Genomic DNA, 13,007 nt, shown 5'->3' on the forward strand with positions numbered 1-13,007 from the left:
TACAGGTCTACAATTTAAAAAAAAAAATTTCATGAAAACCTGTAACGCTTTTGGTACAGAAATCTAGACCTCAGTGTAACGCCCAGGTGGTTAAAGAGGTAAGTATAATATTATTTATTGTTATTTATTAATAATATTATCACACATTAAATAGTTAAATAATATGTGAAATAATCATTGTTGTTCAGTGTAAAAAACAGAGAGTAAACTATTTGTTTTATATTTGCTGCTAATTATTTACAAACATGAACTTTATTTTAAATTTAGAATCCACACAGATAGAAGATCCACGTAAACTATGGAGGAACGAACAGGAACGGATGCTGAAGGACTATCTTATGGTGGCACAAGATGCCCTAAGCACTCAGAAAGAGCTTTATCATGTGAAGGAACAGAGGTTGGCACTTGCCCTGGATGAATATGTGAGGCTGAATGATGCCTACAAGGAAAAGTCCAGTTCACGTACAAGTTGTAAGTACCTAACCTCAATATCTGAATTTGAAAAAGAAGCCTTGTGTGTTTTCTTTATATAAGTTTCACCTTCTCTTATTTAAAAAAGCAAGTAAGTTATCCTCATCAAAACACATCATAACAGGATATTTAAAGGCCTGCAAATGCCAGTTGTCTTCTGCTATTTAATGAAATTTGTAGTATTTTGTTGAGTGTAACTGGAGAAGTGCCTCTACACAGTTGTTTCCATCTTTTCTAACCTAGATATGTAGCTGAGACAAATAGCTTTTTTTAGGATATAACTCTGCATTCACTGAGAAATCTGCATACTTTAGTGTGAGACAGCTAATTTTTAATGGTTGTTATGGATATTAGAAGCACCTCGCCTAGGCATTGTTTTAATTGTAGGAAATAGTGCATCCTCCTCTTCTTTTTTTGTATATGTTAGATGTAAATAATAATTTTTAAATTGGTGGAAGTAGTGATGATGTGCAGTGAACTCATTTGCTGGTGAGGTTGCTCTGCATTTGGTTATTTTGGGTAACTGCACTTTTCATGCAGCTCATTGTATGTAAAAATCACCTACCTCTAAACTGTTATTGAAGTTTTTACAAATGTTTTTATCATCTTCAAGCACTTTATAACACAGATGTTCATTTTATGATTTGGCAGTAATAAAAGGCAGTTTCTACCTTAAACAACAAAGAAATATTTAAAGCAGTTTTAGAGCCTCCTGAGATCTCTCATGATCACAGTCATGAGAAAAAGAAAGAGCACCCTCTTTTAATGTATAATTTTAAAATATCAGATGGCCTGAGCAGGTTGTAAAGTCATTTAAATCTAACCTCATATTTAAAACACACAACAGGTTCTATTGTGTCAATATTTAACAAAAAATAGGCAAGAATGGAGAAGCCATATGTAAAAAAAACAAAAAAAAAAAGTACACCCCATGATTCAGTAGCTTGTACTTTAACCACCTTTAGCAGGACTGACTTAATATTAAACATCCCTACTTTGGGCTCAGCTGTCCATTGGATGTCCTTTGTTCAGATGCACTTTGCAAACCTACGTCATGCTGCCATGTGTTTTTAACAGATATGAGACTTTCTCCTGGTAACCCGTCCAAACAAACAAAGCAATACTTGTTCACTCTTTTTCCAATTGAGCTGTTTGCTAGCAAACCATTAGTTTAATGTCCCATTGGAAGTGTATGTGTGTGTGTATGTATATATATATATATATATATATATATATATATATATATATATATACAAGTAGGGTGAAAGGGGGCAACCCTGTCTATTATCGTGGCAGGAGTTTATGGGTTCAGATAAGAGGCGATAGACCCACACACGCAAAATAACAATTGGGGGGAGAATTTTCCCGAATATTGTAGTGCGGATGTCCACTTGTTGCAAATTGGCAAGCATGAAGCCCTAATCTATGCGCTCAAATGATTTTTCAGCCTTACCCCCCCAATTTCACTGGAAGTGGTAAGGTGTTCTTATTTTTTCGAACCCTGTTTCTGCATTTCAAATTAGGTAATGACACATGACATATCAGGGTATTATATGTGTTATTAACCAATCTGAAATGCAGAAACAGGGTTCGAAAAAATAAGAACACTATACCACTTCCAGTGAAATTCATGGTTCATCTGAGGTTGAATTTACCACATTTTTATGTATTTTTTTTTTATAGTGAAATTAGGGATAAGCAAAAAGTGTCTACTTACAAGAGTCAAGTGTATTTTACTTGAATCTTGGTGTGCCTTGGGGTTTTTCTTCCAGATCTGTGCAGTAATCCAGTAAGAAACAGCTCCAGCATTCTCTCCTCCTGTATCACTGTCTGTATTAGTCTGTCATTTGCAATCCCTATTTAATGTACAGCGCTGCGTAATATGTTGGCGCTATAAAAATCCTGTTTAATAATAATTATAATAATAATAATACTCCTCTGCACATGTGTTTTCTGTAATAAAGACCAGTCACTGTTGCTTTCTCTTTTTGTACAAGGAAACTGGTCTTGTTTTCACCCACCTGTAGTTCTCTGCATTTGATGTGATATGTCAGCCTTTTGGGTCTCTCCTAAAACTCTCTGCTTTCATCACAGGCTTTTTTCAGCACAGCGAGGTTGTTGCCACTACTTTTATTTCCAAGATAATATTTGGCTTTGTAAAAGAGGGACGTGCACACAATAGCCACAAATGATATACTTAAATGTTTTAGTGAATATATTTAAAAGCTTTTGTGCCCAGAGCTTAGCTTTAATCTTGGTTATTTTATCTTGTTTAGTATTTTCGGGATCATCTTCAAGCACCAAGTATGACCCTGATATTCTTAAGGCAGAGATCTCCACAACAAAAGTCAGGGTAAGTTTCTTTCATTTGTGCTTGGGCAAGTTTAAGGATCTAAATCAATTACCAATTTAATGGAAATAATATGGATATACCAATTTGTATCTGTATGCATGCGTGTGTGTGTGTGTGTGTGTGTGTGTGCGTGTGTGTGTGTGTTGCTCATTGCAAGTAAAAAATCCAGCGAAAACTGTAGGAAGGACTAGAACCTAGGTTTTATTGTTTTCTGTGTCCCTTGCCAGTCAGATTCCCATGCATTTTCTGTTTAGATACACAGAAGGGATGTAAATTTATGGAAATCTATGTAGATCTTCCCAATAAAAAGGGTAAATACCCCTTTTGACAGTTAACACCAATGTAATTTAGGCCAATAAAATATATCCCATATTTTCTTATTCCAGTGACAACCATAGGTTTGGATATTTATTGCTTTCTCTCTCCACCCCTAATATATCCAAAACTGGAAAAACTTTAAAATTTATCTTCATTGTAGCTTGCCAACCTAATGTATGCTTAAGATTGCAACCTTGTTTTTCCACTAGGTTAAAAAGTTGAAGCGGGAGCTGTCACAAATGAAGCAGGAACTACTGTACAAGGAGCAGGGGTTCCAGACACTGCAGCGGTGAGTTTTTGTCAAGACTTCAGTTAGTATCCTATCATTGTACAGTCAGTACACCACATCTCCCCCCTTCAATCAGCATAACCTTTGTATTTAAGAACACGTATCAAAACAAGAATGTTTTCCATAAGACGTCATGAGCATGAGGTTTCAGCACTTTCCTTGCCTTGAAATGATAATCCGTTGCTTGTGACATGACACTTTTTCAAAACTGTGGCATTGGGAGCTAAGGAAGGGTTAGAACATAATATGAGCTGATAATAAAGCAGAGATTAGTTTTAGTACTAAACTGCAATCTTTCACACATCTCTTGACATTATGACATTTACTGTCATTTGTACAAACAGCAGAAGAAGACGAGGATGGTTAGTCCTAATGATTTGTTTCTTTCATTTAAGTTGAAATAAACCCTTACAAATGACATGGGAAAGAATCTTCCTATTAGCTGTGTATGAAGGCACAAACAAACATATTGAGAAAAATTTTATAGCATGAAACACAGTTGCAAATTACCTTCTAATTTTTACAACATGAAATTGTAAGTTTTTGAATGATATAGATCATCACTCAGTCCTAGATGGGCCTTGACATTGATGTTTATGAATACATTTATATGCGTTAGATCACAGATTGATTTTTCAACCTTTTTTGAACCATGGCACATTTTTACATTGAAAAAAACCTACGGCAAACCACAAATCAAAAATGTTACAAAATGACACGCTGTAGTTAATTCGGCACATTTTTTACATTGAAAATATTCTGCGCTACACCACAAATCAAAAATATTACAAAATGACACTCGGTAGCTAATTCTCTTGTCTCTAAGAATAAACAAGGCAATTTAGCTACCTACTGGCACACACTGACATGGAAGAGTAATAGACTACTCTGCCAGTCACTACAGCACAGACTCGACCTGAAGATCTCTCTAGTGTGCTGTGGCGCAGTGATTGAAAATCACTGCATTAGATGGCCATAGCTCAGTCCAAAATTAGAATTATTTAATGTATTCCATTTTATTTGCCTTTTTCCAACCTTTTTACCCGAGAGGAACCCTTGAAAAAAAATGGATCTTAAGAAACCCCTGATGAAATAAGTTGTAGGGTCAGTGGGGAAACTGCCCTCATTTGATGATAAGTAGGAAAGAATGCCACCTACAATGTTAATCAATAGTCCATCCTTCTAGACAGCTAATACTATCTTTGGTGCCATGCTACCCGCTCTGCCAAATAGAACTGAGCCCAGTACAATGCAGGCACCATCAGTTGGGCAGTTGGGAGGTCAGTCAGCCTGAGCTCCAGGCAGACCTAACAACAACTGAAGGAACATTTGGGTTCCGTGAAACCATGGTTAGGAATGGTCGAATTAGATGGTCATCTCTCCTTCCATCACATTCCATAATACATTTGAACCTCTACAAATAATCCCAGAAAAAGATCTGAGGAAATTGCTTTGCAGCTGGTTTGCAGAGTTGTATTGCACTGTTGTCTAGCTAGTATTTAATATCGGTAGGTGCTTTCTTATGTCTGTATGTGGAACCTCTAAGGACTGACAGTTTAATTTTAAGAGTACTTTGTGATCCTGCTTTAATAGGACTTGATGCAAATCTTGCTTTTTGGTGACAACTGTCTCAAAGTTGTGTACCTGCATAATCACCGAATCACATGCATTACTGGTGGAGACAATAGGCTGCTGTACGACATTATTTAGACATGGTCCATTTTTGTCATTATTGACAATAAAACTAGTGCATGTAGATAGGATATGGCTAGACGAGGCTGAGGGAGCTCAACACTACTGAAATGCAAAAAGGGATGACAAAATAATTAAAGACAATTGATTAATATCTAGTGCTTAAACCAGAAAATGTTGTCTAGTTATGGCTTAGATAAGCTTTATTTCTGGAATTATTTTGTGATTATCGGAACCTGGTACATTCAGTTAGTGCTAATATAAATCTGTTATTAGTCACAGTAAGATTAGAATATTTTGCTGCGGTATTATGTGATAATCTAGACACAGCAGGTATAAGACATGAAAACAATTTCTGTGTCGGCATGCCTACACTTAACAAAAAATTGCATTTTGTTAAAGGCTGTGTAATTAATATGCAACACATTTCAAATTCTGTAGGATTTTTCTTGTTATTCTGCAGGATTTTTTTTAAACAACACTTTTTAAAATGTGCTAGAGATTAGACTTCATACCGTGCTAAATGTCTCAGAGGAGAGACCGGATCAGAGGGATACCTAACTGATACATGACTATCCAACACCAACCAGTACCAACAGGCATATAGAAAGTGCTTGACATTCGAACATGCTTTGCAAACTACATGTTTATATACCAAGTGCTAAATGCCTTTATATGTATAATTACATCCAGAAGACATAGCTTCATATACTTGCATTACAATTGGTTGAAAATTTTTTTTTTGTAATTTTACTTTCAGCCACCATAAACTCTTAAAATTTTCTTTGTAAATTCCAGGGTATGCAGCACTTCCTAGTAATAGATTAAAGGATGAGCATGTTGTCTTGTCACAACTATGAAGGGGCATTTTTGCACTGGAGGGCTAGTGTGCCAAGAAGTAACATGCCCTGGCAGGCAAAAGATTGCTGCGGGGATGCATTCATTGTACCAGTGTGCAGTATCGCACACAGTGGAAAAGGCACTTAGTAGGTTACAAAACTGCATTTTTGCCATTTGTCTCCTAGCTGCCATGTGCAGTTTAGTCATGTACATCAGCCCTCTTTGGTAATTTGTATTGCTGTTCTCCTCCATTAAAGTTTATTCCTCCGAAAATAATATTCATTTTATGTTTTTATAGTAGACGTGCTTATGAAAGATTGGTGTTTGGAGTAAGACTATAATGGTTGCAGTGAAAAGGTCACAAATGCCAGCAGGACTTTTTCTATGACCTAGATTTTTAGCATTTGATTTAGGCTCATTATAACCGTACATTCTGAAACTAGCTAAATTTATTATCATTCATGTCTGTATCCTCTGTGCCCTGCCTTTTCTGCAAGCCCAAAGACATGACTGTTTTCAGGCAAGTTATGAAGCAGAGAACATGTACATGATGAAAGTAGCCTCACTCAAGATAGATGGAAAAACAGCCAGATTTTACAACTTGCAGACATGACAAATTTTGACCATCTATTTGTCTGGAAGTATCAATGAAGATAACTAGAAAACATGCTGACCAGAATGATTTGTTTGTGTGCATTTTTTTGTAAGCATCAATTGTAATACTATATAATAATGTGTAGGTATAAATATAAGAGAAACACTTAAGACCCAGAGGCTTATTTACTAAATGATAAAAAATGTTTACAGAAAAGAAAATGAAATTATTTTAATTAGTCATGTGAAAAACACATTTCTGCTCAGTTATTTCATCGGCACATGATTGGATGTTTAAAGGGAATGTTCACTTTTTTTTCTTGTTCTTACAATTTTAATTTATTCTGTGAATCAGTCTCTTGCTGTACGTTTAGATATATTATGATAAATTCAGCATTAAAAATCATTCCCTTCAGTCTGTACCTAATCTCACTTAATAATACAATGCCAGATTAAACATTAGCCAAGCACTCTGTTATTATATTAATAAAACACAGTATTGTTTTAAAGCAGCTTGCTTGCAAGCAATTTTGATAGGAATCCAAAGCATGTTTGAGAAACGGTCAACAACATACCACAGGGAAACAATAGGCAGTTGTTGAAGAAACTCAGACAGACACATGAGATATGCCTGGTACAAAGAGCGAAACATAATGTAGGGGCATGTATGAAAAGCCAAAGCCACAAACATGTCAGATTATATTACTTTAACATAATGCTTATATTTTACATGTACGGGTTTTAATGTTCACACTTACAATTTTACCAGTCTTACACCGGTCTGCTTCAGAAAGTCTGCACACTGTGTAGTTTTACGCAGACCCTGGCCAGCCTTAGTTATCCTTTGTATATGCATTATATAGGCCTCTATATGTACCAGGGCTTCTTGGACATCTCAATATTATTGTAAAGAATGGCCGCTCACACTATGTATATGGGACATATCACAAATGTACCCATGTGTAATGTTTTATAGTTAAGCTGTATGTGCACATTGGATCAGCTTGATATAAATAGTGTTATCAAGGTATGGTGTCATTAAAAAAAAAATGTTTTTCACATATATAAAAACATATGTCCAACTCTGAAGTTCTACACAATGGTTGTGTTTTATGATCATTTGCCAGTCAGTCACAGAGTTCCCTCTAGTGATGAGTCTGCATATCTTCTGTATATGATACAATCAAAAAGCTTACAAGTATCCAACAGATGATGGAGGGAAAAACATGTAGATGACATATAAAGGGCTTTGTTTCTGCTGAATACAGAAACAGGTCTACTCTACCCAATATAAATTTTTTAATTTATGAAATGCCAAATTGCAAGCCAAATATGGTATGTCATTCATTAATTGTGTAGTGTACTAATCTAAAGTATGTCTGTGGTGTATTTCTTCTATTTATATACCTTTTGTTTTTGCATGTTTTTACTATTTTTAAGTTTCCAATAATCCTTTAGACTCTGTATGAGCATGTGCTGCTGTTTGACTTTTTTCCAGAATTGACCAAAAAATGTCGGGAGGGCAGAGCGGCTATGAGCTTAGAGAAGCCAAGGATATCCTCTCTGAGCTGAAGAGCATAAGGAAAGCCATTAGCACTGGAGAGAAGGAGAAGCAGGACCTGATGCAGGTTTGTTTTCCTTAGTCCGCTTACACCATAATTTAAAGAGTTTATCATCTTAAAGCTGTTGTATTATTGTTAATTTCAAGAGTTCTGCACTTATAACTTTTATTGTAAAGCTTGTATATGTTTATAAAAATTAACTATTTTAACACAGAAAAACAAAGATGTTCCTATGAAAAAAATCCTATATGACTCTGCTTTACTTCTGGGACTTGGGATTAGAAAGGTTTTCAGGTTTTTTTTCTGGTATAACTGTGAGGCGCAGTGTGCATGTCCGTCCTTGGAAGGTTTGCGCCTTACAGCCAAAGAAGGACTTGTCTCAGCTGTCATACAGATTTTACTCTAGGTAGGCTGCTTTTCTTAGAACCAATTTTGATAAATCTACGCATTTTGTCTGTATTGTCAAAATGAAAAGATACACTGACAAATGTAATTATTGTTCAGAGGCATTTTCTGTTCCACTTCTATTAAATGGTTCTCATATGGAAAACTTTAAAACACCTTCTATTATAGCGGATCATGTTTAGATATATGATTGAATGAACACTGCTTGTATCTACATGAATTGCCTTTCAGTCATATAATCCTCTGTATGCCAGTTTTATCTTGTATTCTGCTTGTAAAAGCTTTCTGATATTAACCTACCAGTTACTTCAGATTTTCAATAGCTTCCAGTCCTTGTAATATCTGTAGTGTGGGTGGGGTGGTGGAGCAAAACAGTTGATGGAAATTAACAGAGACATTGGGCCTAATTTATTAAAGCTATAGGCTGGAAAGGCCAAGGCTGGAAAGAATACACTTTCAGCAGTGAAGTAGGGTGTGTGGCAGGCGCAGCACTATGAGGTGCCTTGTGGGCTGTGGCATTAGAAGAATTATTATCTCTGTTTCTCTTTAGTCTGATCAGACTGTCTTTACCCTATAATTCCTCTAGTACCGTTTCATAAAAGTAGTAGGTTTAAAGGGCACACCAAATACATTTTCTTCATAGAACACTGCTGCTTCTGCAGCAGAAAGTCTATGTACAAACATGTGTTGAATGAGGTATCACAAAATGATGGTTGGATCTGACTCTCAGGTAGAGCACTTTGACATGCAGTATAATTTGCACTACAACTCTCAGTCTGCTCTTATTCTGTATAATCTGCTCTGTATTAGATAGAACTGTGCAGTTTGCAGTATGACATGGTAAGGTGGAACTATGAAGATTGATGGATAAGAGGTTTGGTTGGTAAGAGGTTGAAGTTGGTTGTTTGTTGGTGGAACTGTAAGCAAACACATGAGAGGTTCAGCAGACCGTCCCAATCACTAGTAAACTACAGGAATCTATATAACTGCATTAAATACCTTTTTTGGCCTTTTGTCTACTTCTATGGAACTCTCTGGCTGGAACTCTGGCTGTTCTTCTCTCTCTCTCTCTCTGTTAGCACACTGAATACAGCATGGTTTGCTAGGGAATTTTCCCATAGGCACAGTGTAAGGCTGGTTGTGATTGGTTGAGGCCTCTGCATAGTGTAAGACTCACTGTGATTGGCTTACCTCTTCTAGCTAGATAATGACTCTTAAAGGTATATTTTCCTTTTCTGCCTATGTTAACAAAATGCATATATAACTGTTATAAACATTCACAACCATAAAATACAGTGATAACTCTGCGTCTAGCTTAAACATATGAGCATATGAGCTGTATAGTGGGGTTATTGGCAGGTTTAGGTGTATACAGAATATGCTGCACTAATAACCTAGGACAGGTTTTAGCTGGCCAGCTACAGGGTGATCCAGCAAACCTGAAATGGATCTGGTCCAGGATAAAAACATTTGCTACCAAAGAGCAAATCATTTTAGGAAATCCATTCCAGGTTTGCTGGATCACCCAGCTTCACTGCTGAAAGTGTATTCTTTCCAGCCCTGGAGAACTTTAATAAATCAGACCCATTGCTCAGGAAGAAGAAAATAGGCTCCTCCAATGTTGATAAACTGGAAGGTAAGTGTTAGAAAGTTACCTCAAACATAATGTAGATTAAATTAGAGCACAGAACAGAAGGGGAGTGGGTTTAAAACAGTTTTTCTGAAGTCACTCTGAGCCTTCACTACCGACTACTCAACTTGTCAGTTTGAGCCAAAGCAGTGAACTCCGTCTGAACATGTGCAGGTATGGCAGCTTTAGTTCATATGCCTAGAGAACTGTGTATATTTTACTTGTCCAAAACTTTGGGTGAAGTATACAAGTTCTTGTTAATGCTTCCCACTTAGGGATGAACACAGAATTTAGAATTACTAGCTTTAGGAAAGGGTTCCCAACATTGCAGTGCCTACTTTCTACTTGCATCAGGATACCTGGCCATCCTCTACATGCACTGTTAATAACAGCTGTGGAAGGATCAGATCTTGGTGGGATCCTGGGTTTTGTAATTAGCAGCATGTTTTCTTATGTATTGTTACTGGTTATTGGACTTTATTTGGTCTGTGGAAAAAAAAAAAACAAGCGTTACTGTTAACTCAGCTCTCAAGATAATCTTGATTTGTTTTTTCCAACTGACATATGGTATTTTTCTCCTCAACATTATGAATGTATTTATTATCCATGTTACAAATGCCAAGTCTGATTACTATTTGCTGAGATCAACACAACCAATATAGCTCATCAGTCCACGGTTACATATTGTTTCTGGATTAAGCACCTGAGCCACAATATAGAAAGGTGATTTTTCTTGAAAGGTTGATTGTACCTACATTAAGGAAGCAGGTGCTACACAACTTTTGTGGCCGGGGTTCGATGACCTAGATAAATAGAACTAAGGAAAGTTTTTTTCCACACAAATGTTCATGTTTTTACACATGCCTTCATGGTATCCAAGCATGCAACTTCCAGATGCTTTTTTTTTTAGGAAATCTTTCTGTGGGAAGAATATATTGAAGACGATTTGTCAGAAAGCTTTTTCTCATAAAAAACATTGCTTGTTTCTGTTTGTTTGGGGAAGTTTTAGTTTACAATATGTGTGCTTTGTTTTCATAGAGTCTTGCAAAGCTCAAGGAAAGGTTTCATCTAGATCAAGGCAGAGGAAGATCAGAGCCAGACTTGACATCCAGCCTAACAAACTCTCATTTGTCTCTGTCCAGACAAACTCTGGACGCTGGTTCACAGACTGATATTTCTGGTGATGTAAGTTTTCTTCTCAACCTTACTGACAAAGATGTGTCTATTTTTAAAAAGGTCTGTTGTTTGCACAGAAAAAAAAAAGTTTTTATTTCATGTTATTATGCCTTTCCGAAAATGTCTGCTTTATACTTTGGAATGCGTACATGCTGCCTGTTTGTAGTATACAAATGGTTTTGTAGCCAAGAATTCAGGACACACGGAACAATAGTTGCATTTACTACTACAGGTAGCTTACTGTCTGTATGAAGAACATTTGCGGTTATCATATTCAATCTTGTCCTCCTCTTCACTCAGGAGTTAAACTAGAAAATACAGAGGACAGCTATTATCTGCTTTTCCGTTCAATAAGGAAGAATGTCCTCGTAGTATAAGAAATGACATTTTGTAATCCTGTATATCTCTTAGTGCTCTACCTCAGTCCAGCTTTCTTTTCATTTAAGGGTGATCAAATGTATTCTTGTCAAACTGTGAAGCCATAGTGTGTCTCTGTCCTTATTATTTCCTTAACATCTCTTGACTTTGTTGGCCCCGCTGCAGCAAATTGCTTATTTTTGTGTCTAAAAATTTTTCATAGAAATGGCAGGTAAATCCAGGTCAAGCATACTATTAATCACAGGGCAGAATGTGTTTTTAATCACCTGATTTATTTACTTCCTTCACCCTTTCTTGAAGCCTGCAGTCATTCCATTTAGAGGTTTTGACACTTGTCTTGGGAAAGATTTAATTCCGTTAAACCATTTTCAGTGTTTTTCTGATAGCAGTCTGGCCCAAATCCCTCTACGCTAATATGCGAAATTGGGTGGGCGAGCAGGTTTTAGCTCTTGTTGCTTTGCCAGTTCTTTCTCTTACAAATCTAATTTCTGGTCTCGGAAAAATATTCATCTAAGATACATTTTTTGATGTGTTATCAATTTTCCAAGAGCTCTTCTCTGCTACAGCGTTTTAAGTGCTGATACCATCATATCCCTGCTAGTTAGGTGAATGTAAGACAAGCAGGAGCCGCTATAACTCCCGTCTTTCTTGTTCCTGTCTTTGTCAGAGATTTGGAGCCAGCTACATATTTTGTTCTCTAGAGGTCTATTTATTTGCCTTAATCATGTCTTTGTTGTGAAAACAGCTGGGCTCCTTGTAGGGTTTAGACAGCAGGGGTTCCATTTATTGTTTTTTTTTTTTAATTTGGATTTTGCTAGAAAAAGAATATCCTCAGAAAAAGAAAACTTTTTTTCTTTATAGTATCTGGGTCATGCATTTATTAAAATAGATTTTGGTGCACCAAATGGGATAATAATTTATGTAGACATTCTTCTAAAATTTTATAGTTTTGGAGGTCTAGATTACAGCCTAGCCTTCTCCTATATGTTGTGAGGTATGTGTTGTGAGAATCTGCTAGATCTGCGTATAGACATGTGTACATTGGGGCTTGGCATTTAAAGTATTTATCACATGAAAACCTTCCTTATCATATAGGAAAACGGTGATGGACAAATTTATTGTTAGAGAGAGCCTCAAATGTAATACCATCAACAAAGCATCAACGAACCTGAAATTGTGTTGCAGGAGGTGGACACAGATGGAAGTTGTGTTGCAGGAGGTGGGCAGAGACTGAAGTTGTGTTGCAGGAGGTGGGCAGAGACTGATGTTGTGTTGCAGGAGGTGGGCAGAGACTGAAGT

General features: G+C 36.5%; 1 protein-coding gene across 1 annotated transcript in view; it reads left to right on the forward strand.

The window, feature by feature from the left end:
* The window catches only part of WWC2 (WW and C2 domain containing 2), a gene marked incomplete in the record, with an annotated part of 111,009 nt that overhangs the window by 46,439 nt on the left and 51,563 nt on the right, over nt 1-13,007 (forward strand). Inside the window, 5 exon segments of the mRNA XM_072406109.1 lie at nt 268-471; nt 2,748-2,824; nt 3,352-3,431; nt 8,056-8,185; nt 11,193-11,339. Of these exon segments, the coding sequence (XP_072262210.1) occupies nt 268-471; nt 2,748-2,824; nt 3,352-3,431; nt 8,056-8,185; nt 11,193-11,339 (638 nt within the window).

The sequence above is a fragment of the Pyxicephalus adspersus genome, chromosome 3 (assembly GCF_032062135.1).
Source record: "Pyxicephalus adspersus chromosome 3, UCB_Pads_2.0, whole genome shotgun sequence".
Lineage (NCBI taxonomy): Eukaryota > Metazoa > Chordata > Amphibia > Anura > Pyxicephalidae > Pyxicephalus > Pyxicephalus adspersus.